General features: G+C 50.4%; 1 protein-coding gene, 1 long non-coding RNA gene and 2 other non-coding genes across 4 annotated transcripts; 3 read left to right on the top strand and 1 right to left on the bottom strand.

Moving 5' to 3' along the window:
* The first annotated feature begins 903 nt into the window (after window positions 1–903).
* On the top strand, window positions 904–1,726 carry LOC137767417 (uncharacterized). Its single transcript, XR_011074527.1, has 3 exons — window positions 904–961; window positions 1,305–1,409; window positions 1,572–1,726. It is a non-coding gene; the product is annotated as an uncharacterized lncRNA (long non-coding RNA).
* A 1,753-nt stretch (window positions 1,727–3,479) lies between these two features.
* Window positions 3,480–3,553, top strand: TRNAI-AAU (transfer RNA isoleucine (anticodon AAU)). The gene has a single exon. It is a non-coding gene; the product is annotated as a tRNA-Ile (tRNA).
* A 425-nt stretch (window positions 3,554–3,978) lies between these two features.
* On the bottom strand, window positions 3,979–4,085 carry LOC137778028 (U6 spliceosomal RNA). Its single transcript, XR_011076711.1, has one exon. It is a non-coding gene; the product is annotated as a U6 spliceosomal RNA (small nuclear RNA).
* Window positions 4,086–8,708: 4,623 nt separating this feature from the next.
* ZNF839 (zinc finger protein 839) lies at window positions 8,709–24,959 on the top strand. Its single transcript, XM_068540281.1, has 8 exons — window positions 8,709–9,037; window positions 13,845–14,729; window positions 17,199–17,432; window positions 19,590–19,682; window positions 20,382–20,522; window positions 22,489–22,629; window positions 22,787–22,916; window positions 23,735–24,959. The coding sequence occupies exons 1-8, from the start codon at window positions 8,747–8,749 to the stop codon at window positions 24,346–24,348; spliced, it is 2,529 nt and encodes an 842-aa protein (XP_068396382.1). The 5' UTR covers window positions 8,709–8,746; the 3' UTR covers window positions 24,349–24,959.
* The last annotated feature ends 960 nt before the right edge of the window (window positions 24,960–25,919 follow it).

Here is a 25,919-nt window from a genome sequence, read left to right as displayed (position 1 = left end):
GTGGTCAAATCTCCTTCAGGAACATTCATCAGAAATGTTTCATCAGGATGAAAGGACATGTTTCCAACTTGAAAAGTCCTGTGGGATGCCCAGCACAATGAATTTACCATTCATTCAACAAATACTTATTGAACACGTGCTACGTGCCTGGCACTGTTCTAGGAAGTTGGGATCCATGAATGGAGGCAGAGGTCAGAGTGATGCTTCTACAAGCCCAGGGACATCAAAGATTGCCAGCAAACCACCAGAAGCTGGGGGAGGGGCATGGACCAGATTCTTCCTCAGAACCTTCAGAAGGAACCAACCCCAAGGACACCTTGATCTTGGACTTCTGGCCTCCAAAACTGTGAGAGAATAATTCTGTTGTTTAAGTCGCCCAGTTCGTGGTATTTTACTATGGTAGCTCTAGGAAACGACTAGAGTGTGCCTTTATTTTCATACCAAAGGATCCAACTTATAAGCAGAATGACAAGTTTTATAAGTTGAATTTAAAGCAAATGACTATTTAAAATCCAAGGTAGCGGCATGAGCCAAAGTTCCCCCCTCGGACATTTAAAAACCCGAGTAATAATACTCAATACCGTTTAATTCTGATCACGTATGTTTGCGTTTTCCTAACTCAAAGAATGAAAATTAGGGCTTGTTTGTCTTGGAAGCCCTGTAAGATGGAGTGAGAATGGCCGGAGAAGTTCAGAGGCTTTTGGAGAATAGCGGTGGGTAAAGGCCCGAGCCCTCCGTCAGCACCGGGCTCCGAGGAGACCAGGCGCCCAAGTGCGGAGCTGACTACGTAGATCTAGGGTGCCCCCTGCCGTCTATATTCAGTCACTGCGTCTCCCCAACCTCGGGTCCTGGCCTTGGAATAGACTTGGCCGGGAGCGCCCCGCCCACTCAGGACACGCGGCTGGAACACCAGGAAGGAGGGTGATGGTGGCAGAGGCAATGTGGGAAAGGAGCTGGTTAGGTGAGGCCTTTCAAACGGCTGTTACTCTGGCTGCGGGATGGCCAGATACGGTACAGGATGACCAGTTGAAGTTGAATTCCAGATCAACAACTAATACTGGTTGAGTACAAGCATGTCCTAAATATTGCATGGGACATACTTATTATGCTAAATTAGTTGCTAAATCTGGCAACCCTATCAGGGCTGCGCCAGAAGGGGACAGTGTGAACAGAAAGAAATAACTTTATCTGACTTGCTTTTTTGTTGTTGTTGTTGTTTGTTTTTGATGTGGACCATTTTAGAAGTCTTTACTGAATTTGTTACAATATTGCTTCTGTTTTATGTTTTGCTTTTTGGCCCCAAGGCATGTGGGATCTTAGCTCCCTGAACCTGCACCCACTGCACTGGAAGGTGAAGTCTTAACCACTGAACCGCCAGGGGAAGTCCCCATCTGACCTTGCTTTAAAGTGTAAGATAATTTTGGAATTAGCTCGTTCATCCATCTTGTAACTGAGCACAACCCTATGGGACCTTCCCGGGACAGACCCCTCCCCCATATCTTCTGCTCTAGGTCCTCTCGGAAGTACCTAGATAATAGTATCTGATGCACATTTCCTGAGTTGTTTTACAGATGCTAAAAACCACCACCAAGGGGAAGAATTTAACTACTTGATGACCATGAGCATGAAGCCCCCAGACCTACTGGTGCCTAAGGATTGATAATGTTAAGCCCTGTGACACCATCTTGTTACCGCCATCAACCAATCAGAGAATTGTGCACAAGCTGATCACGTACCCTGCGACGCCCCTCCCTCACCTGGCCTTTAAAAATGCTGTGCTGACTCTCATGGGGAGTTGGGGTATTTTGAGCACTCGCACTCCTGAACTCCTTGCTTGGTGCCCTACAATAAACGCTGTGCTTTCCTTCACCACAACTCGGGGTCAGTAGATGGGCTTTACAGTGAATGGGCGAGGGGACCCAAGTTTGGTTCGGTAACAATCCGATTCCTATTTATTAAACACATATTATTGCAGACAGAGTGCTAGGCTCTGGGCATTCAGCTGTAAGCAAAATGGACAGGATGCCTGCCGTCATGGGCAGCTCACTCTACCCCCTTGGCCTACATTTATCTGTCCTAATCAAGTGTCCCAGTCTCCAGGAACTTGCTCAACCCTCCACCACCAGCACAGTTTACTTACAGCACAGCACCTAAACCTTTCCACTCACTCTAACACCTCTTTGCTAAACTGAGCTCCGTGAGGACAGGATTCGGTCTGTTTTGCTCGCAGCTGATTCCCTGGGGTTAGGGCATTGCCAGGGTGAATGAGAATGTTTTGACCGAGTGGCTCTTTGTCCGCACTTGGTTCTCCAGCCTTCCTGGTGGTGGGGTGAGCTACTTCACATCTTTTCAGTTAAATCTCTTCTGTTAAGATTAGCTAGAGTTGGCTTCTGCTGCTCGCAACAGGGAACCTTGATGAGACATCTGCCGTGGGAGATGGTTACTGCTTTTTGGAGTAATCAGACCAGAGCCGTGGACAGTGTGAAAAGCTGGTGCTCCCCTCCTGTACTCCTGGAGCGTCTGCCCCAGAAGCACAGGTGGCTAGGGCCTCTCAGAGACCAAGAGACCCCTGGGACATACAGGTGGGGGAATGGACATCTTTGAGTTTTGTCTTTCCAGCATTTTTTCTCCTTTTTTTTGCATACAGACCCTATGCCTTTGCAGTGGCTGTCATATTGCCCATTCTGCCCCTATTTTATGATTTATTCATGTGCTAAATAGCAAGAGAGGGCAAAGTGACAACAATTTCCAGACATTCCAGAAGGAGGGGGAAGGAAGAACTATGCCTTACCTACTTGAAGAAACACTGAGGAACCATTTTAAATGACATTTTCAATTACTGAAGGATATGCTTATAATAGAATATTAAGTGAAAAAAGTAACATAAAAATTATATTCTTTTTAACAAGGTTGAATTGAATCTATATATATATATATATATATATATATATATATATATATATTTTTTTTTTTTTTTTTTTTTTTTTTTTTTAATACACCGTATAGTGAAAAAAGATTGGCCAGAAGGATGCCAAGTCTCCAGTAGCCGTTGTTTCGGGGCGGTGGGGAAGTCGGTGGTTCTTTTGTCCTTTATCTGGTTTTCTTCATTTTCCAAGCTGTATTTAGCCTCGCCAAATGCTCTTAATACACGAAGTTTCCATGCTGCAAGGATTTTCAGAGATGAATAAAAATTGCACTGAGTTGCAATATTGGAAAATCCTACTCCCGAGTTAAGTTTTAAGAGCAGCTTGCATTTCCCCTGCGAAAGCCTCCGATTCGCTGTAAGAAGTCACCTCCCTTCTCCTTAAAGGCCCCAGGGTCTCAGTTGTTTCATCTGGCCAATGGGGACGACAACAGCCCTCCGCGGGAGCCGGCTGGGAGTCAGTGCGGTGACTCCGCCTAGAGGCGCTTGGCCAGCTCACGGCCCGGAGCAGGCGGAGAAACCTCGTAGGTGCGCCGGCGGCGCTAGCGTGTCGAGCGGCCGGTTAGCTCAGTTGGTTAGAGCGTGGTGCTAATAACGCCAAGGTCGCGGGTTCGATCCCCGTACGGGCCACAAATACGGCTGTTTTCTTTCCCTCCCCCACGTTATGGGTTTCTTTTACAACTGTAACTGTCTTTGAAAAATATGCCTTTTGAGTGCTGTGCGCCGCGTGCAAACAGGAGGGAGTCGCGGAATCATTCTGGACTCGGCCCGGAAGTTGGGGCAGGCTGCCGGTGGGGAGGGAGGGCAGCATCCCGCGCGGGCTCGCGCTGTGACTGGTTACCCCAAGTCCCGGCGCTTTGCAAGCCTGCAGCCCACTTAGGGTCTTTTTTTAGGATGCTCTCAGTTGCCACCACCGGTTGTTACCTAATGCAGAGCTTCTGAGGCCCCTCGCGGGGAGACGTCAGTTTTCTGGAGTTCTTAGAATTGAAAATCCAGGCTTGGAATTCATTCATTCCCCCCTTTTTTTGTTTTTTGTTTTGCTGTTGTTTTGTTTTTTGAATATGGAACGCTTCAAGAATTTGAGTGTCATCCTTGCGCGAGGGCCATGCTAATCTTCCCCGTATCCTTCCTATTTTAGTATATGTGCTGCCAAGGAGAGCACCATTCCACGCATGTTAATGGAGAGCCTACTGCATGCCCGGCATCCTAGTCTAGGCAGGGAGCAGTAGATGAGAGACACAAATTCCAACCCACATGGAAACAGTGACCAGCCAATGACTGCCATGTTTTTAGTGAGGCCCTTCTGGTTGTGGAAGTGTAAGCAGATTGGGCAGCAGGCAGGAGAAAGAGAACCAGGCATGGCTTTCTTGACATGAGAGAAGCCCTTTCAGGCCTAAGTCATTTTGTGATCTAAGCCTGGCCACAATGCTTGCCCTTGAACAGGTCTCAGTAACAATGATCTTAAGGGAACGAAAGAACAAACTGTTATTGAGCTAGAGAAGTAACAATACCAAAGATAATAAATCAGTTGTAAAGACTCCCAGTTCTGTTTCAGTGGTAAAGATTAGCCAGAAGCACTTTCTTGAGCTGTTTTGCAGAATTTAAACTTTCTTCACCAGATCTACTGGAACCTAAAGATTGATGATGTTGACCTTTTCTGACCCTCGTGATTTCAGTCAACAACTCTGCCCCAATTCTAGGCTGAATTCTCCTCTGCTCAAGCCCCTTCATGAATATGCATATACCACCCAAGCCCCTTCATGAATATACATATACCACCCAAGCCCTTTCCACAGTTTTGCTGTTTGGATTGACACCTCTTTGAGAGAGATCCCTGGTGTTCTCCTTACTCTCTGCAAGTAATACATCCTTCCTTCTCTCAATGTTTGGCTAGGTTGTCTTTTGACTCCACACCCACCAAGAGGCGAACCTAGTTTTTGGGTAACAGAAGCATCTGGAAACCCCTTGCTACTTTTTTGTTTTTCAGAGAGCTCTTAGACTTCACGTTTCTTCCTCCTGGTTCTGCAGTGTGTAGCCAGAGGGCAGCTGGATGAATTTCTCACTCATAGTCCAAGTCAGGCATTTTTAGTTTAACAAAGTCTAGCTTTTTAGGGTGAATGCCATATTATATCAGGGTCCAACTGTAACCGAAAGTGGGTTCTGGCTGCTCGCTGCTCAAAAGCCAATAAAGAGGCAAGGTTGGTGGAAAGGAAAGTTTGCTTTATTTCAGATGCCGACAGTGAGGGGAGGGGGGTGGCGGGGAGTGAGGCCGGACTCCTGTCCAAAGGCCAACTCCCCACCACTGACAACCAGTGGGCAAGAGCTTTTATAGACAGAGGGAGGGGGCTACATGCAGAAACAGCACAGTCAGCTCTGACGGTCATCTTGAATTTGCGGTGCTCTGATCAGCGTCATCTTGATTGTTTTCAGTACAGTTAATCTTCAGTTGCAGGGTCGGTTTGTTCCCATTTCTTTGAGGCCAATTCTTGGAATTGTGGCAGCTTCTGTCATGGCTACGGTCTGGTCATCATGTAGTTACTTTCTTCCACCTGGTGGGGATTTCAGTACCTACAAGACAGCTCCCAGGATACGGCTCAGAATACTATGTATAGCCCTTGAGGAGGAACTAAAGGTCCTTGACTTTGCTTTCTGACTAAACTATTATTGTTTTGTCCTGTTTGACTGTTTTCCTTTGCTTCTGTATTTTCTCACTTCTCTGGTTACACTTATTCTTTGGCTAAAGTTTTTCTACAGACAAAAGGCAGGCGAAGGACATGGCGGGGAAAGACCATAAAGTCCGGCTCCATTTCACAACCATGCTTGAAAAATCTCCAGTGAGAACATCTACTAGATCATTCATTCTTTTTTTTTTTTTCCCCAAGCCCTGCAGCTTGCCCGATCTTAGTTCTCAGACCAGGGGTTGAACCCGGCCCAGCAGTGAGAGCACGGAGTCCTAACCACTGGACCCTGAGGGCGCTGAGACCACTGGACCCTGAGGGCGCTGTTCTCAGCTTGTCACGGGGCCATGGGGGCAATCATTCATTCTTTTCTCAAATAGGTCTTAAGCTCTGACTTAAATCTGTAACGGCTCAAGGCTTAAAGCCACAGACCACAGGCTTAAAGCCGTTGGCAAGTGCTCAGTGTGTACTAAAAGTGCCCACTAAATGCCAGCGATGGGACCGTTGTTATTATGAACAGTTAGAAGGAGAACCTAGGGCTGCTGACCTCTAGAATAGACACCTGTACACTGGTTGCATTTCACACCTTGGATGTGTGTTACAGGCACCTTGTTAGATGTGGGGACCTTGCAGAGGAGAAGCCAGCCGAGGTTGCTGCCCTCAGAGCCCATACTTTCCTAAACAAGGGCTTGAAGGGGTCCAGAATACACCTCTGCGGCATAAAAATTATTTTGAGCAGAAGCCATTTGAGTTCCTGAAAAGCCTCATCTGCCTAAAGTAGAGCCTTCCAAAAGAACTCAAAAGAATTCATTTGTCATAAATCCCCAGGGAACAACCAGGCAAGACTGACGTTTATCACTGGAGAGGAGAAGCTGGCATCACACACACCTAAACAGGCATTGTCATAAAACTATCTTATCTCCCATCTACTCTAGGTAAGAGCCTATTTATCTTTCCTAAATTGTTTGTTTTCCAGTAAGTGCCCTCTCCACCCATCCCCTCCCCTGTTAAGATAATACTATATAAGCCCCACATTCTAACTGCCTCTTTGAGTCACATTTTTCTGTGAATTCCTGTAGGTACATGAATAAAAATACATTATTAAAAACGGCCTTTTTTCTTGTTAATCTGTCTTTTGTCGGTTTAATTCACACTCCCCCAGAGACTGAACCTGAGAGGATAGAGGAAAAGTTTTTCCTCCCTGACAGGCTCAAAAAGATAAATGGGATACTGTGTTCTAGATGAGGGGCAGTTCTTGGCTTAGGGATCAGAGAGGATCTTTTTGACATCTGAGGATGGAAGGATGAGAAGGTCTTTCTTTCAAAAGTTTAAAAAAAAAAAGAAGAAAGAAAGTAAGTAAGGAAGGAAGAAAAGAAAAGAAAAGAGAAAGACAGAAAGAAAGAAAGAAAGAAAGAAAGAAAGAAAGAAAGAAAGAAAGAAAGAAAGAAAGAAAAAGGATTAAGAAATTGAAACAGGGACGTCCCTGGTGGTCCAGGGGCTAAGACTCTGCGCTCCCAATGCAGGGGGCCCCCGGTTCGATCCCTGGTCGGGGAAATAGATCCCACATGCTGCAACTTAAAGATCCCGCATGCCTCAAGGAAGATCCTGCACGCTGCAACAAAGATCCCAGATCCTGAGTGCCGCAACTAAGACCCAGCGCAGCCAAATACATAAATATTGAGGAAAAAAAAAAAAAAAGGAAATAAAGAAATTGAAACAAATTCCACAAATCTAATCTCCCCTCTGGCCAATCCTTAGGAGGCTACTAATGATAGACGCTGCAGGGAGCATAGCGAATGCGAGAGTATTGACCATGATGATGATGACGATGGTGGTCCTGTGGAGAGAAAAATGATCAGAAAGTTCACTGGAAACTTCTCAGACACCAGCCTGGCCCCCAGCTGCCCCCACCAGGAGCATCATGGCATTCACCATATTATACTGCAAATGCTGGTTTTGTCTTCCTTCTTCCAGCCTAGACTCTATACAGAGGGCAGCGATGATGACTCACCCAACAAGCGCTTAGTGTTTGTTGACCAATGGCTCTACTGCCCCCTTGAGACAGGTGCACGCACTAGCGGCTACAAGACACGCTGAATCAGGAGAGTAAAAGGAGGGGAGACTGGGAAAGGATGGGCCGAAGAAGTGGGGGCGGTAGAGCTGCGGACTGAGCTGTGAAGAGGGGTGGGGCGGTTCATTCGCTCGTTTGTTCATTCATTCATATTCGTCCATCATTCATTCCCTGAGCGTGCACCGCTGGACACTGAATGAGTAAAACTACACCCTCGAGGTGCGTCCCGTCTGGGTGAGTGGGTAGGGAGGAGGGGGCCGGTATGGAAACCATTTCGGGGTTGGGGAGCACACTTGTTAAAAATGCACACTTTGAGGGACTTCTCTGGTGGCGCAGTGGTTAAGAATCCTCCTGCCAAGGCAGGGGACACGGGTTCCAGCTCTGGTCCGGGAAGATCCCACATGCCGTGGGGCAACTAAGCCCGTGCGCCACAACTACTGAGCCCGCGAGCCACAACTACTGAAGCCCGCGCGCCTAGAGCCTGTGCTCCGCAACAAGAGAAGCCACCGCCATGAGAAGCCCGCGCACCGCAACGAAGAGTAGCCCCCGCTCGCCGCAACTAGAGGAAGCCCGCGTGCAGCAAAGACGACGAAACGCAGTCAAAAATAAATAAATAAAATAAAATAAATTTATTAAAAAAAATTCACACTTTGAACCCCCTCTCGGATATATTAAATCGGAAGGTGTGGAGGTGGGGCCTAGGAGTCTACGTCCAGGCAGGGTCTTCACGTGACGTTGAGAACATTTGGCCAGGGTGATGTTAGGGCCGGGGCTCTGGAACCTCGAGGACCGTTGCCTGAGAGTTCCCGGACAGCTCCTGGAGGAGGTGATATGTGAACGATAAATACGTCCACGACAAGCCCTAAGAAAATACGGCCGGGTCCTGTTGTTGGCGACGCGGTGGCAGAGCCGGGACAGCTCAGGCCCCGCCTACCGATCTGCTCGGTCAGGTGCGTTCGCCTTCCGAGGTGTCTTGGCCTGCGGGGCACTCGTAGCTGCCCCCCTTTCCCAGGTGACGCACATTTGAGCGGCCGGCGCTCGGCGACCCGGGTTCGAGTCCCCGCCTCGGCCGTCATGGCGGACGCGGAGCCGGAGATTGAGGACGGCAGTGAGGATGGCGGCGGCGGCGGCCGGGCTCCCGCAGGCCAGAGCGGCAGCGCCGCGCGCGTGGCCCCGCTGGGCCCCGAGCAGCTGCGGCGGGTCCTGGAGCAGGTGACGAAGGCGCAGCCACCCGCGAAGCCGCCGCCGCCGCCCTTCGTGCTGCAGGACGCGGCGCGGCGGCTGCGGGACGCGGCCCAGCAGGCCGCCCTACAGCGGGGTTCCGGGGCCGAGCCCCCGCGCCCGCCGCGCCTGCTGCCGCCGCAGGTGAGGCGCCGGGAGGGACCTCCGGGGAAACTGAGGCCCGGAGGGGGCCGAGGCCTCGCGGCGGGCAGGCCGGAGCTCGCGCCCGCGCTTCCCCTCAGGCCTTAGAGCTGCCCAGCCCGAGAGACCGGTGTCCGCCCGCGTTACAATTCAGGGCGTCCCCACACTCAGCTCCATGGGGACCGCAGGCCACCCGCACCTGTCACCGCCCCAGCGTGTTCAGCTCCTCCCCCGCGCCGGGCCCTCGGAGCCTGTGCCCATGGCGGCCCCTGCCTGGGACCCAGCCCTGCTCAGGGCTGCTCCGTGCCGCCTGGCTCCTCTCGCAGGCCTTCGTCCGTTCATTCCGCCTTCCTTGAGCACTCACGGTGTTCCGGGCACTGCCCGAGGCACAGCGTCGACCGCAGCCCTGAAGAACGTGAGGCACGTTGTGGGCCTGACACGGGGGCTGCTGTAGAGGGAGCAGTCCTTAGGCCTGACACCGGAGCGGAGACCTGAATGGGTTAGAAGGACATTAAGAGGAGAATTTTCCAGGTGGAAGGTGCTGCGAGTGGCCGAGACTCAGGACAGAATAAGTACATTACAGTAACTTGCAGGGCTTGTGGCAGTGCCTGTGTTTGTAACCCCAGCGACAAATGGCCCAGCACGTGCCCGACATTCGCTTAATGAATGAGATACGTGAAAGCACTCTGTATACTGGCCAACATACTTTCTCAGCGGTGCTATTTCCCCGTCACACAGCTCTTGGCTGCTAGGGAAGCTGGATCTAGAATATGGTCTTCCGAGCCCAGAGGGTCCGGTGTAGCACCTGAAGCCTGAGGTCCTTCCCATCACGTGTAAAGCCATATCCCCTTTCAGCACTGGGCTTGTAAAGGACAATGCTTTTTACTCCAGAATTGCCATAGATTCTTCTTGCACTAGAATAAATAGGCAGAGAATAGAATCAGCAATCTTCACAGGGTTTCACTTACGGTTTTGTTTTTGACTGGGTGATTTTGACAGTTTAGAGTCATACCCAGTTGGTCATCAAGACTGGAAAGGTTGTCTCACTAAAGTTTGGGAAGACAAGTATGATTCTGCCCAAATGCCATACTTCATAGAGGTGGGACCTTGGGTAACGCGACCTCTTTGGGCTTTAGTTTCCTTACTTGCAGGAGGTTTGGCTCCTTGGGTGAGCTTTCCAGCTCGTACTCTGCTGGAGAAACAGATGCTTCTCCCATAAGCCCTGCACAGCAGGTCTGTGGAGTCAGAAGGGTGCCAGTGGCTCGTTTGCTGGCCTCTGCTCCGTGCCCGGTGCTGTGCTGAGCCGCTTGGCTCTCAGCAGACACGCAAAAGTGCTTTTATCAGCGTTTTACAGATGAGGAACTAGCTTAGAGGGGTTGAGTGATTTTTGCCCAGCGTCCCCCCTGTGTGGCTACTCTCCAGGGCCTGTTGAATGTGGCTACAGCTTTTTGGGTTTGGTAGCTTAGGAAAGAGTCCAAAAATGACGTGTTCCAGAAAACGAAAGCAAACTTAGGTAGCATGATTGTGTTCGGTAGCTAATCTAGTTGGAATGATGTAAATTCTACCTGCATTCACGACGATGTAATTTTGCAGTCTGTTCAGCTAATATTCTTTGCCCGCCCCCCCCCTCAAGCTGTGCCATAGAGGCCACAAAGACAAATCAGATGTGTACCTTGCCCCTAGGGAGGTTATGATGTTACCAGGGAGGTAAAACATGACTCAGGATAACTTCTGATCAAGGTCAGAAAGCTAGAGGTACCATAAAGAACTAAATGCATTGAGAGAAAGGGAGAGGTTATTTCTGGCTGAGGGAATCAGAAGAGGTGGCATCTGAACTAGATCTGCAAGGGTGGATCCAAGTTGAAAATACAGGAGAGGAGAGGCAGTGCTGGAGGTGGGGCAGGGTGTGCCTTTGGAGATCCCGGGCCCCGTGGTTCTCTGTTGGGGGTGGTGTGGATTAGAAGGCACAGACCAAGTGGACACACTCCCACAGGTCAGCCCCTATCCCTCCCATCCTTCCCGTTCCTGCCCCACAGAAACATTTCCAGTTTCCTACCACACAACGTGCCCTTTCTCATGCATCCCTGCGTTCACATGTTTTTCCTTACACCTAGAATATGTGTTCCATCTGGCAAAAATTCTACTCAGCCTTCAAGGCCCCCCGTGGAGGTCACCGCTTCTGGGAAGCCTACCAGGCCTGAACTCTTCCTGCCCCTCTTACTGCACCCCTTGCACCATGGTGTCATTTTCCTATCGGTGTTCCTTAGGAAACCTAGTCTGCCTTCAGAATCATCAGTGGAGCTTTGAAGGTACAGATTTTGAGGCAGGATATCCTGAGTCAGCAGGTCTGTAGGTGACTGAGGTGGGGCAGGGGAAACACCCCCTCCCCAAGGGTGAGGCTGGGACTTAACTTTTGTTTGTGTATTGGCACCCAGAGATACTTAGTAAAACTTTGTTGAATGAAGTAGACATATAACAAAGTATCAAGTATAGTACCCACTTGGTAAACTGATCTGGAAAGCAGATGAAAGAATTAGACCAGCTTGGCCACTTGTGGTAATTCTAAAGCAATAGGATTTGGCATGCGGGTTGGGGGGGGTTCTATCTGTCTGTCTGTCTTTAATGGCATTATCTGGTAATACCCCAAGAGCTTAGAGACACATTCTAAGTAATTGGTAGTAAAGTGAAACAAATGTGATTCTTTTTTTTTTTTAACATCATGTGTGTGTTTTTTTGTTTTATTTATTTATTTATTTATTTATTTTTGGCTGTGTTGGGTCTTCGTTTCTGTGCGAGGGCTTTCCCTAGCTGCGTCAGGTGGGGGCCACTCTTCATCGCGGTGCGCTGGCCTCTCACTATCGCGGCCTCTCTTGTTGCGAAGCACAGGCTCCAGACGCGCAGGCTCAGTAGTTGTGGCTCACGGGCCTAGTTGCTCCGCGGCATGTGGGATCTTCCCAGACCAGGGCTCGAACCCGTGTCCCCTGCATTGGCAGGCAGACTCCCAACCACTGCGCCACCAGGGAAGCCCAAATGTGATTCTTAAAAGATGTGCAAGTAAATCTAGTTGTCATTGGATTCACAGTAGCCCAGGACCAGCTCTGTACCCTTCCTCAAAAACCAATATGTTGACTTGTCTTTGCTGTTTGTAGTAAGTGTATAACATGCACTCAGACAGATACACTCCAGCTTGATGTCAGTGAGGGTTTCCATTCTGTCCTGTGTGATATTTTTATTGACCCTCTACTTGGTAGAGGGTTGAGTCCAAAGAGGGCCTGTTGGTGACCCCAAGTTGGTGGTTCTCAACTGGGGGCAGTTTTGCCCCACGGGGGGCGTTTGGCACTGTCTGGAGACATTTTTGATTGTCACAGTCTGGGGAGTGCTACTGGCATCTGGCGGGTGGAGGCTGGGATGGCGCTCAACAGTGCACAGCACGCCTGCCACGACTCACTTACTGGTCCGAAATGTCAGTTATGCTGTGGTTGAGAAAGCCGGCTCTGGGTGATGAGGTTTGTCTGTCTTTTCTCCCTGGAGAAAGATGCTCATTGTTTCTGCTCGGTGAGGGCAGGGGCCTTGTTTTGCTGCCCCTTCCCCGAGCCCATGACAGCTGTCTCCATAACACCTGCAGCGCTGTGTTGGGCACCCGGGCACTGCTCAGTATTTGTGGAACCTTGTTGGCAGCAGCCCTTCCCTTTGGTGGGTGATTTGCTGTTACAGACAGTGCTGCCTTGAACCTCCCAGACATACATCTTTGTGCCTGTGCCAGTGTTTCCTCTGGGATCCAAGAAGCAGGATTGCTGGGGATCAAAAAGCACATGCATTTAAAACTTTGTTAGATGTCAAAAAAAAAAAGTTGGTGAAGAAATGCAGCCTCACTCCTAGGTGTGTGCCCTGGAGAAACTCACACGTGTATACACACACATATGTCACAGCGCAGAGCAGACCAGAGCGCAGGGCTGGCGACCACCTGTCCTCTGACAGGAGAACGTTGTTCTCGTGCTGCAGGGCAAGTGAACGCCTGAGAGCTGCACACCTCAATATGGAGAATTTCACAGGCAAGATAGCGAGGAGAAAGCCCCGGACTTATCATCTCTGGACAAGATACCGGAGATGATATTCACTGACCTAAAGCTTAAAAACACGTCAAAACGGAACTGCATATTTTTAGGGATATCTACAAGTGTAATATAAAGAATGCATGAGAATGGTAAAGAGCAAATTCAAGATAGGACTCAGAAAAAGGCATGCGGGTTGGGGGCATAGCAGAGGGCTTTCCCCGGGTAGTAATGTTGCATGTTGTAAGGTAGGTGGTAGCGACCTGAATTACATAGTTCTTCATGGCTTTTTTGGTTTCCAGAATTTCACTGAAAACTTTTAAAAAAGAGGCCACACATTGAATTGAGTCCAATTTAGAGTACTAAGAACTCCAAGTTAATACACCTGTGGTAAAACTATCAAGAAGGATATTCATGAGCTCATTAGTGGGTCATGACTGGTATTTTTTTTTTAAGTGATGTAGAGTAGGTACTATCAGAAGGCATTTATGTAGGAATGGTAAGTGCATGAACTTTTTATTTTGTTTATATATGCAAATGTTTCTGCAAGCACGAGGGGTGTGACGTAAAATAGATTACTGTGGACTGGGCAGAAAGGCTGAGAAACACCACTGTAAACAGTACAGATACATTATATAGATGTTTTTCTACGTAAGATGCATAAGTTAGAAAAAAATCTCAACAGTAGATTTAAGATGAGAGTAAAATTGCAGAAATGTTGATAAGCATGGTGCTTCTTTTCTCTTTCCGTGTTTAAGCAATTGGAAGCCATTTGTGTCAAGGTTACATCTGGAGAGACGAAAGCTCAGGAAAAGCCGATGCCTGCACTGGCCACCATCCAGCCCAAGACAGCCAGGCCGAGCCAGCCGCTCGGGAGGCACTGCAGCGCGCTGGGGCTCAGCGTCGCCAGCTCTCGGCTGCTCGGGCCGCAGCCCCTCCTGAGCCCCGGGCCACAGCCGCGTTTCCCGAGTCACCCACCTCAGCCTCCCGTTCAGGTGTTCGTCCAGGGGCCGCCGCTCACCCTCCGACCAGTCCCTGCGCGGAGAGTCTTGGCCTCTGAGGCCCTGAGTGGACAAGGCACCACGCCGCCCCCTCTGCCAGCCTCTGACCCGCCGGCAGGAACATCTGCTTCATCCAGTCCAGCAAATTTATTTATTTCCAGCTCGCAAACAAAATGCACCAAGAAACTAAAAAAATCGTTAAAAGTGAAAACACGTTCTGGACGGATATCTCGACCTCCCAAGTATAAAGCTAAAGATTATAAATTCATAAAAACAGAGGATTTGGCCGATGGTCACCCCTCAGACTCTGACGACTACTCAGAACTGAGCGTGGAGGAAGATGAAGACCACAGGGGAAGGCAGGCGCTCTTTGATTTATCGAGCTGCTCTCTGAGGCCCAAAACTTTTAAGTGTCAGACCTGTGAAAAGTCATATATAGGAAAGGGGGGGCTCGCCCGGCACTTTAAACTGAATCCAGGCCATGGCCACCTGGAGCCTGAGACGTTGCTGTCTAAGAAAGCCAATGGGAACATGATCCCGGGCCCCACGGAGGGCAGGACCGCCAGCCTGGCATCCCCGGAGCTGTCCATGCCAGCTCTTCTAAGTGAGGAAGGGGCCCGCTCAGCACGGGGTGGCCTGCAGGTAACATTTCTGTCTGGTGATAGCGTCCTGATTCCTGCCCATCCTTTTTTTTTTTTTTTTAATCTTTTTTTGGCCACGCTGTACGTCATGTGGGATCTTAGTTCCCTGATCAGGGATCGAACCCACGCCCCCTGCATTGGCAGCACGGAGCCTTAACCACTGGACCTCCAGGGAAGTCCCCTGTCCGTCATCCTTAAGTTAACTTTATGTTGTCTGCACTGCTGCCAGGTAATCGAGGAGAGGTGTGTCTTCCCTCTAGTGCAGACGGTTTACTGATGGGAACGCAGGCACCAGTCCTGTAGATCCGGTCAGTAAAACTAATCGCAAGCACTCTTGGCTGATGCTGACATGACTGTGGTCCTGGGAAACGTCCAAGTGGGGGGCGCCAGTCCACAGGGCTGCTTCCTGGGGCGTCCGCAGTAAGACGTCTGCTTGCCGTGTTCTCTCCTTGCTTTGCCCCTTCCGAGACTCAATCAGACAAAGCAGATACGAGTCACCGTGAGTTTGCATCACCACGTCAACGTTTATTTACTGAAGTTTTAACTTACCCAACATGTGTGGTGAGCATTTGTGTGCCATGTACAATAGATCAGTTATTTAAAAAACAGCAGGTGGATCACTGTAACAAATGGCGGGCCTCTGTGGTCGCCCTCATCCCACTTTGTCTTAAGCTTCCTTCCTTTTCCTTTGACTTGTGTTAGCTGTTGTTCGTTATTTGTAGTTTTCAGACGTTAAATAGAGAAACTGGCATTGGAATTGATGTGACTACTTGATGGGAGTTTGTGACTTTAGGGACCTGGAAGCTGTTGAAAAGGCGTGTTTGCCTGCTCGTGGCGACCTCATTCCCAGCAGCGGACGGGGTTCCTGCAGGAGGGCCGAGGCCGGCGGCTGCTTCCGCTTTCACATCCGCTCCTTGGGACCTGAACAGACACCTCCTGGGCCCAGGAGATCTGTACTGAGTGAGGCCTAGTGGTAGAACCATGGGACAGCCCTGTGTTAGGATTCAAAAACATTGTCTCACCTTGCAGCCTCAGTAATAATAGTAATAACAGTCATACCGTTTGTTGCACGCCTGCTTTGGGCGGGAGCATCACGTACATTCTCTCAATCCTGTGAGAGCCCTAAAGGCAGGTGCAGGGGTCCCTACTGGAGATGAGGCGCGTGGGGCTCAGCGGGGATGACAGGCTCCCCGTCGAGGCACGCCTAGGACTCTGTCCGGGCTGGGGTTAGACCCAGGTCTTTTGACCTCAAAGCTTGCACTCTAGGCCCGGCTGCCTCTGCTAGGAGGTTCTACGCCTCTCACAGCTGGCAAGAGCCCGACTTTCGAGAGACCTCTAACTTTTCTTAAGTTGTGGTAGGACCTGGATGCCCATGTAGTTTGTCACCCAAACCCAGACATTCTGAGAATGAAAGGGGCACTATTAGTCATTCCAAGAGACAGCAGGCGCAGCCAGGACTGCCTCAGACAAACTGGACGACCAGGCCGGCTGGCACCTTCCATTTCCTTCAGTAATGAAATCTTACACCACAGCAAAAGCAGCTTCTGGATATCTGACTTCTGGAATTTAGGCACCTAGCCTTGCTCCAGACGGCTTTGAGGCCACGGGGTCCCAGAGCGGCTCCCTCCAACAAGAACTATGTCTCCTCTCCTCTCCTGAGTCGGCTGTGGATGGCCACGTGGTGCTTAAAGCCACAGGCAGACCTGGCGTTCCTCCTGAGGCTCCATTTTAATGAAGATTTGGAGGGAAGATTCTTTAAGAGGACACGCTTTGTGCTAGCTTTCCTTGTATTTAACCTTCCACCAGTCCTGGGAGATGTAGGTGTGTTATTCCTCTTTTCAGAGGAGGAGGGAATTGGCACAGAATGAGGAAATAGCTAGCTAGTGTTAGATCCCGATTCTCTTCCCAAAGCTGTGCAAATCCATGGAGACAGAAAGTAGATTAGTGGCTGCTGGGTCTGGGGGGAGGGAGGAATGTGTGATAATGTGTAGGGTTTCTTTGGGGGATGATGAAACTGTTCTGGGATTAGATAGTGGTGATGGTTACACAAGCTTGTGAATATCCTAAAATCCACCTAATTGTATGTTTCCAAAGGATGAATTTTATGGTATTTGAAACATATCCAATAAAAAATCTAAAAGTCATGGGTAAATTATGAATTAACAAAATTCAGGTCAATTTTTAAGATGGTAGTGACATCAGAAAAGTCTTTTGTTTCATTTTGGGCAACACCCCAGGGTTAGGGTTTGTCAGTCCTGACTTGCAGGGTAGTATTCATCTGGTGTCTTAAAGGGATACTTGGTTTACATGTAAGATGCATTGATTATAGTTAATGTGTCTTAATTATGCAAGGAAGAAGAATTTAGCAAGTTCCTTGCTTTTGACTTGACATTGTTCTGCTTTAAGGTTTTCATCATGGTGTATAAAGCATGATTATTTTATTTTTGTTTGGGTGTGCAACCCTATCTAGAATGGTCAGTCTGTAGACGTTGAAGAGGCGCTGGTGTCTGAACCAAAAAATGGAAGTTTTTCAGCCCTTTTGGGATCAGAGAGACACCCCGGACCTAGAAGAAGCGGCTACTGCGTGGCCCTCCCAGAGCCCAGCGCCGCCGTCCTGGAGCAGAGCGGAGCGGTTCGCCCGCAGGTGGGCATTGGGGCAGTTTGTGCACAGGGCCCAGCAAGGAGCAGAGCCAGGCTCCTGGAGGTGCGTCGCTCTTAGAACCCTGTTCTTGAAACCTGTGTCTCTGGCATGGTACGTGGCGGTTCACTATTAGGTTTCTGAATTTAGAAGTAAAATACCCAGTTTAGGTCAATTAAACAGTTCACCTGATGTGTAATCAGCTGAAGTGTGTAATAAATTCAAAGACAGCATTATCTGAAATAACTCCTAGGTGTACCTGTTTGAAATGACCAGAGGGCCTTAAATATAGAGCTGCTTGCCTTTTTCAGTTTTAGAATAATTATAAGCTGTGTTTTCATGGAAGCAGTTTAGAAAACAACAGAAATGGTTTTCTATTTTTTTGTAAAAAGTTTCAAGGTATAAAAGCATGTTTCAGGTTTTTAACTCTAGAATCTCCATTCCACCCCCTTGAAAGTAAGTTTATCGAATTTAGTTGGATTGGCTTAGGAAAGCGGAAACCCAAACTTACCCAAATTGTCTTTGACTAGGATGTATTTATTTGCTTGCTAATGGCTGGATGAGTATCTTAAAGAAAAGAAGTGAAAAACAGCAAGAGAGAGCACGAGATAAGTTAGTGAGACAACTGGCCCCAGAAAGAGTGGCCGCCGTCAGGGGCCTGGCCTCCCGGCTCCTACACACGAGCTTCCCGCTGGCCCCTCGGTGGCGCCGGCTGCCGTGCCTCCTGCTCGGTTCCAGCCGTGCCTCGTTTCACTGATGCCCTGACCCTTAGCAGCTCCACTTAGGTGAGAAACCTGAACCTCACAGAGGCTGTTAACTTGTACCAGGTCACCCCGCAGGTCGGTGGCGGATCCAGAATTTGGATCTGAGACCAGTGAGGCGACCCTAACACGTCACCTTGACTCGCAGTGCCACACCTGTCACACAGAGAGTCGAGGAGTGCTCCGAACAGCACCGCTCTTGATCTCACAGACGGGAGTCCCCCCAGAAACGGGCATTCATCTACACAGGAACTGGGTGTCCGTCCACTATCGGGCCCTGTCCTGGCTGGGCGGGGATGCTGTGCAGGGGGAGAGGTGGCGGCCGGAGCAGCCAGCGGCAGCACTGCCAGGTGCGCGTGGCTGGGAGCGGGGGGCTGAGGAGGCGCCCCCGCTGCTACCGTGACGCGCGTCCTGGACGTCCGGACGTGGGCCAGGCCGCAGAGGGGCCGCGCCCCGCACGCCCGCCTTCTCACGCCTCCCGAGCGCTGGAAACCAGCTGCTCGTTTTGCTCTAAGGGCTCTTGAAAGTCACGATTAGACATTTTTATCTTGCAAATGAAAAGGTTTTCCTTTTGCTTTTTGACTGTTTTATGACCATCTGTGGCTTCCTCGGAACCCCTGCCAGTTTGCAGCTCCCAACTGATGGCCCTTCCTAAGCCCTGAGCCCGTGACCTCCCTGAGCCTTGTACGACTGTTTCTAGGACTTGTCGGTTTCGCCCTGACATTCTTGCCTCCCTGGGTGATCTCACCCATCCTCCTGGTTTCTCAAACCACCTTCTGTCTGCTGACTCTCACGCCTGTACTTCTGTCCAGACCACTCCCGAGCTTCAGAGCTGATTTCAGGCATCCCCATCTGCTGTCCTGTAGACCCGTCCACATCCTGCCAGAGCCCACAGGCTGGCTTCCTGCCCCACCTCCTGTTATCAGGGGGCTGCCCAGGTGCTCAGCTGGGAGCCCAGAGGCATCCATGACCCCTCTTTTCCCCCTTCACTCACCCCTCCCCCATCCTGAGGACTGAGGATGGTGCCCTCCCTGCATCCTCTCCCCCCGACCTTGGGTCCTAGTCTCCTCGTCTGTCCTGCCTGTACGTGTACTTTGGTGGTGGTCTCCTGGCAGCGGGCTGCCCCGGGATTTGCTTGCATTTTCGTCTCGGGCACTAGTTGGTGAGCCCTGGAGAGCAGGAAGCACGTTTCCCCACCGCTGTGTCCTTCTCCAGGTGCCCACCACTCGCTCAGTGCTGTTGTGCGGGAGCCAGACTCTGAACCCAGCATCGACCACGGGGCTTTGTCAGTGGGCGAGCAAGTGTGATACTTAACAAGGCAGAACGTTTACAGTCGAGAGGCGCGTAATCACTGAGAATTTAGGGAACTTTCTGCCTTCTGTGTTCTTTGCTACAACAACTCATTGGCTGCTGGGAAATTCTTTCCATGCTTTCAGAGATGTCAAACGCTTTCTTCTGGTAGTTTCTCCACCAGTGTGACCGGGAGGATCTAGTGGAGTTGGCTCTGCCTCTGCTGGCTCAGGTCGTGACCGTGTCTGAATTTCTTCTGATGAAGGTGAGTCTCCTTAGTGTTTCTAAGTGATTGAGGGGATGATTTGAAGCTATTTAGAAAGGCGTCCTTCATATTTCCTTAGAAGGAGCCAGGCCCTTGGGAATCCTCTCCCTCCCCCAGGACAGAGCTGAAGTGAGCCTGCCGGCCCTGCCCGGATGCCCGGCACACGGCTCTCAGGCAGGCCGCGCGTGGACTCCGTGACTGTTTTCACTTTGGGTGGGAGGAGCGACAGTCACCTTTCTCCTGGCACCCACCCACCCTGCCAGCCTCCTCCACTGCAGCTCTGCCCCCGGTGAGCCCGCTCTGAGATGCGGCCTCACCGCCGGCACCCACGCTTCCTAGAGGCGCCCCGAGGGGCAGAGGCCTGGCCCTCCCTGGCCTGCAGGCCCCGGAATGTGCCCGTTTTCGTCCTCAGGGTCTTTTCTGCCTTCCCGTACCGCTCCCCTGGCCACCATCCTCTGGTGGCCCTCATCTGGGCTGGTTTGTTTCCTGGGCCGCTTCTCCCAGGCCCATTCTGGTGCCCCCCGAGCACAAAGCTGGGCACACAGAGGCTCTCGCTGGGGAGCGAAGGCAGTGCCTGTGTTGATGGCTGCTGAGGGCTGAGGAACTTGAGTCCTTCCCTCTTTCAGATTTCTCTCTGTATTTTCCATTTCATTGCCTTGGGTTTAAACTTTTTTTTTTGTCATCTTTATCTTCACTAAGGTTGAAAAAGGTCATCTAGCAAAACCTTTCTTCCCAGCTGTGTACAAGGAATTTGAAGAGTTGCATAAAATGGTTAAGAAAATGTGTCAAGATTACCTCCGTAGCTCTGCTCCCTGTTCTCTGGAAATAAACAACAGTAAGGTAACAAGCTCACAAGAGAGACTCGCTCTTATAGCCGAAGGAAGGCTGTCCATTAAAAAAGGAGGATGTTTATTTTAGTAGTGACATCTTCACAGTCAACTTCTTCTAGCTTTTTCTTCCATCAAGTGCAGGGTTTTTTTCTTAATATAAAAGCGATACATGCTTTTTTCAGAAAACTCGGAAATGCAGATAAGCTAAAAGAAAATTGCAAACACCCATAATCCTCCCACTCACCGATGATCACAGTTATTAATAGACTGTGTCTTCAGTGTGTAGGTGTTTGCAAAGGGCTGAGTTACACAGGGACCAGTAGTTATTGTTTGTGGTTGCATTGACAGAATTCTCATTTCAGTGTCATTGCCTTTAGCTATATTGGGTCCTTGACAAAAATATGTCGTGAACTGATACGGATGTACTTGTCTTGGATCAAACCCTTTGCTGGGCAGAGTGTGGCCCGTGGTCAGGTCACCCAGGGGCCTCTCGCTGTGTCCAGCACGGAGACTCAGGTCTGTGCCTCCACCGAGCAGCTCACTGACTCCCGGCAAGTCCTTGCACCCTCCACCCCTCTGCCAAAGGGCAGCACTGAGTTCACGGGCTTTTCCGGCTCTCACGTGCCGGGGCTGTAATAGTCTGGTTTCGCCAGACAATTGAACAACATGGATGGGCTTGGAGGGCATTATGCTGAGGGAGGTAAGTCAGAGGAAGACAAATGCGGTATGACATAAATTATATGCGGGATCTAAGAAATACAACCAGCTAGTGAATACAGGTACATAAGTAGGTCAGAAGGTAAATACGTGGTGTCAGGTTTACTAAAAAATCACTCACATAACAATGAAGACTGCTTAGGCCATGTTGACTTTGACTGCTCCTACCATTTGATTACACCGACGATGGAGCTGCCTGTCTGTGATTGGAAAGGTGAGTGTTTTCTCAGTACAGAGCAGGTACTTCTGTAGCAAGAAGTCTTAATCTACACTGTAATATAATACATGGGTTTTTTGGGTTTTGTTTTTTTGGGTCATGATCATTAGTTTTATACAAATTTAATATTTAATATAACCTAATAAACTCTTGTGTTTTATTTTCTTAAATCATATATTTTAAAAATGCAATGGATTCTTTGCTAAGCCTCCCATAGATGCCCCGGTTGGCAGTGGTCACCTACCTGTTTATAAACCGTCGGTTAAGCCGGTGTGGGTACCATCCTGTTATGGAGCAGACAGGATGTGCATGAACGCTGTGCATGCTCACTGGGACCCTCCTTTGTGGGCAGTTAGGGATGTGACGCAGCCTCTCTGGAGCGAAGACAGTGGCTCTGTTGGCAGGGGACACTGTCAGGTTGTTGGGCACTAAGCTTGCCAACCCCTGTTCTCTAGCTTAACTGTGACCTGCTGCCCTTCCTTCCTGCCCCATCCCTTGCCTGCTCTGTGGTGTTCTCTTTATGCTGTCCAGGTATCAGTGATGATGGCTGTTGGTCATTACCTTAACATCCAGTGCTTTACATAGGTTTTGCATAGGGAGTCTAATCTAATCTTTACAAAGTCCCTTCAGGGCAACTGTGGTCTCCCTCATAAGATAAGGAGACTTAGCAGGTAGGTGGCTGCCAAGGTCACCCAGGCTCTGAGCAGAGGTGCTGGGGTCCAGCTCTGGCTCTCAAACCCACATCCTTTCCACCAACTGGGAAAGGAGATCTGGTCCCAGAATGGGCAGGATTATCTTTCTGAAGATACCAGTGAGAATTCAAAAAAGGAGGAATAATGGGCAAGAAAGTTACCATGGTGTGAGACTAACATTATGAAGCTTGTGACGACAATTTATCTTCATTTTTCCCACTGTTTAGGTGGCACCTTGCTGTACAAAGGGACTTCATAGATTTAAGCTCAGCCCTTTGTTCTTAAGTGTTGACATGATTCCGAATCTTGTGTTTTGAGTGGAGCGTCTCTATGGGCCCCTTTCTGCTCAGGTTGCCGAGTCCTTAGGAATCACAGAAGAATTCCTGAGGAAAAAAGAAATACACACGGACTGCACTCCTCCCAAGTGCACCAGCCAAGAGGAGGACCGGGAGGCGCTGGAGGACGCTGGCCCACAGAAGAGGGAGAACGAGGTGGGCATGGCCGTGCGGGGGCGCCCGGCTACTGTCCGTTCAACATTGGATTATTGGGGTTGGATCTCTTCAACTGACAACACTGTTTTCCAGGAAGAAGAGGTGCAAGGTGGCCTGTTTCTCCCTAGTCTTAGCTGGTTGCATCTTCTCTTCCTAGACCACAGAGGGGAGGCTGGCTTCGGTGAAAAGGACCAGAAGAGAACCTGTGCCCCAGGACACCACAGAGTATTCTGCTGACGGTGGAGGCCTGCAGGGGCCGGCCTCGTGCGCCCCAGAGGCCAGTGCGGGTAAAACGCTCTCTGCGGGGTGCACCCTGGGGCTCAGAGGCCTGCTGCTCGGGTGGGTGCCCCTGTGGCCACGTCTCAGAGAACCCTCTGCTTTCTCAAGAGTTTTACCCCAGCCTCCCAGTGTTCTGTGGGTCCATGTTTATTCCCTGTGAGTCTTGGGGTCTTTGGGGTTTTCTTGGGTCCCTTATTGAAATGAAGAGCTGCCTTGTGGTACTGAGTCGGTTGTACCTGGCGGGGGGGGCGGGTCCCAAGAAGTTAGGCAGACCTGAGACCAGGGACAGGTCCCATGGACACACCAAGTCCATGGCTTGGCTTTCGTGAGACTTGGCTCTAAGTGCCAGCTGAGAGTTAACATTTGAAAATGAGACATGTTCTAGCTTTTATTTCGGCTCTAGCCAGAACTGATCAATGAGACAGTTGGAACGTACGGCAGGCATACTAAGAATGATTATATAACTTTCTAAAATCTTATCAGGGCTGCCTGATACCTTGCCTTGATCCTAAAGTCTCTAGTTTACAGAGGCATTCTCCATTCTAGAACTTACTACTTAATTCTTCCGGAGGGGAGGGCCGATTTGTTCATTGAGGACGATGAAGACCCTCTGGCACCTGCTTGGAACACAGCTCCTCTCCCCTAACTAGTCTGGGTTTCCTCTTTTAATTTCATCCATTCTTGGAAGCTACCAAGTAACAAGGAGGGTTTATGTTTTCATTTTGGGGGCAAGAAAATTACTTTGGACTAGCTTGTTTTGGATAGTGAGTACAGTGACCGGCCATAGCAGTACACAAATGATTGTCTGTTTTTCCCAACTGTTTAGGTTTTGCCCCTGGAGTAAATGGGGGCGCCTCTCATCCACCTGAAGGAAGTCCCACGATGCCGGTTTCTGAGCTCAACAGCAGCACAGCACAGGTGGGCCAGCAGCTGAAAGCGTTTGCTGACTCAGCTGCTGGGAGTGGGTCTGCAGACCCTGCTCTCTTGTTTCGAGAAGCCCGTGGGCCGGGGGTTTATACTCAGTTAGGAAAACCAGGATCGCTGGCCCAGGACCAGGTGGCAACGTCCTCTGGGGAGAAGGCCCAGGAACACTCATCAGAACAGGACGCTGGGGACGGCCTGGGAAGCCGGGCTCTCTGCGGCACCTCGATGGCCCTGCCACCTGGCCGGCCTGGAAATGCAGAGGTGGGAAGCCTCCGCGAGGTGTGTAGCCCCGGCGAGGTCCTGCTTCCGGAGGCCGCGGCCCCGCCGCAGGAGAAAGCATGGTCCGTGGACGTCATGCCAGCCGGCTATGCCTACGGCACCACGTCTGAGCCGGGGCCTCAGCCCAGCCGGGGCGGATTGCTGGGTCCTGAAGGGGGCCTCACAGGCCACGCGGGGGACTTGGACCAGTCGCCCTGCAGGACCGAGACACCCGCTGACCGGAGGGAGCTGGAGTGAATCACTGCCGTCAGGGAAGCCATGGCTTTTGAAATGCCAGTGGGGGCCCCACGTTGCTGTCCCAGCGACAGGAGCAGATATTTATCCAGACTTCTGATGGGCGTATCTTGTCCCATCCAGGCTCTGTAGTGTCTGGGGAGGGGGACGTTGTCATAGTGACCGACACAGAGGGGCCTGCCCTGCAGGCGGGCCCCCCGGAAGGGGTTCCTCTGGAAACCGTGGAGACGGAGCCCCCTCAGTGAAATGGAGCCAGAGCCGCAGTCCTAGATTTATATGTATTTTACCCAGAGGTCTACTTCAAGGAATGTTTATTTTTCTAATGTGAATACTGACACACAAGTGAACATTTTATTTATAAAGAATAATGTCTTTCTACCCCACTGTCTACCTTTTTCTACATCTTGCTCATTGTAATAATGGCAGATACGTTACCTGGTAACAAATTCCTGATAACATCTAACTCCTAGGAGCTTTTGACAACTATTGCAGTTAATACCACTACACTATTTCTTGAGTCTCCCCTGCTCCCCAGTTCCAAAAAACTATGCCCCCTTTCTCTTCGGTGATATGCTGCTCTTTCACCAGACTTGGTCCATACTAGAAGCTTCTTTTGGGCTCAATAAAAAAATAAATATGTAAGCTTGCCATCTGGGCAGCATTTTACTGGGAAGTAGGAAAGAAAGTTGTTTCTACTGACACTTTATGGATGAGGAAAGTGAGGCATAGGGATGGGACCCCCAGTCCTTTGATGTCCCACATGTAAAGTCACTTATCAAGATCTCTCTTTTTTTGGAATGTGTTCCTTGGCTCTATTATGGGGGAGAAAGGGAGGGCCATTTGCCCACACTCAGATGAGAGCATCAAGAGGGCACAGCTGTCCTCTGCCCCCAGTGGCAGAGACTGTCAGGAGAGACCCCGGGCAGGCGGAGCTGGGGGTCGTGGGCCGCACCCTCCTGGTGCTGTGCTCCCGCCAGGCCCGCTGTGGAGGGGCGGGCTTTATTCTTGGGGGGCCGCATTGCCTACAGCCCTCTCAGTGACTGGGGGCGTTTTCCGGTCCTCTGACTTGATAGCAAAGCGGGTCCAGCAGGAAGAGGAGGGCGGGCGTCCCTGCAGGACGGAATGAGTAAACCACAGCTGCTCAGGAGCGTCGGGCTCGAGGGTCAGGCCTTGGCACTGGTGCCGAGAGCTCAGCTTCTCTGTACACTGGTGCCCAGTCCAATCTCGGAGACAGAGTTTTGGGTGAAGTAGAAAAGGACAGCTTTACTACTCTGCCAGACAAAGGGGGACACAGTGGGCTCCTGCCTTGGAAAGACCATGTGTCCCAACCCAGGAGGATTTGATAAGGAGTTTTATAACAATACCTCCCAAGGGTGGGTTGCTGACAAGATGAGGGGGTGTGCAGGGTCTCGGGTGGCCGGGTCTCCTAGTCTTGATGAGCTTCTCCGGTCCCTTTAATCTCGCCTCCGGTGGTTTCTTAGCTGCTCCTCCCTTGATTAGCAACTGTTCGAACCTGCCCTTTGGAACTTAGGGGAGGTCATGGAGGCTGCAGTCCTGCCTACGAGAAACGGGGG

The sequence above is a fragment of the Eschrichtius robustus genome, chromosome 1, assembly GCF_028021215.1.
Source record: "Eschrichtius robustus isolate mEscRob2 chromosome 1, mEscRob2.pri, whole genome shotgun sequence".
NCBI classification, from domain to species: Eukaryota; Metazoa; Chordata; class Mammalia; order Artiodactyla; family Eschrichtiidae; genus Eschrichtius; species Eschrichtius robustus.
Note: the sequence above shows the minus strand (reverse complement) of the source record. Positions and strands in the feature narration are given on the sequence as shown.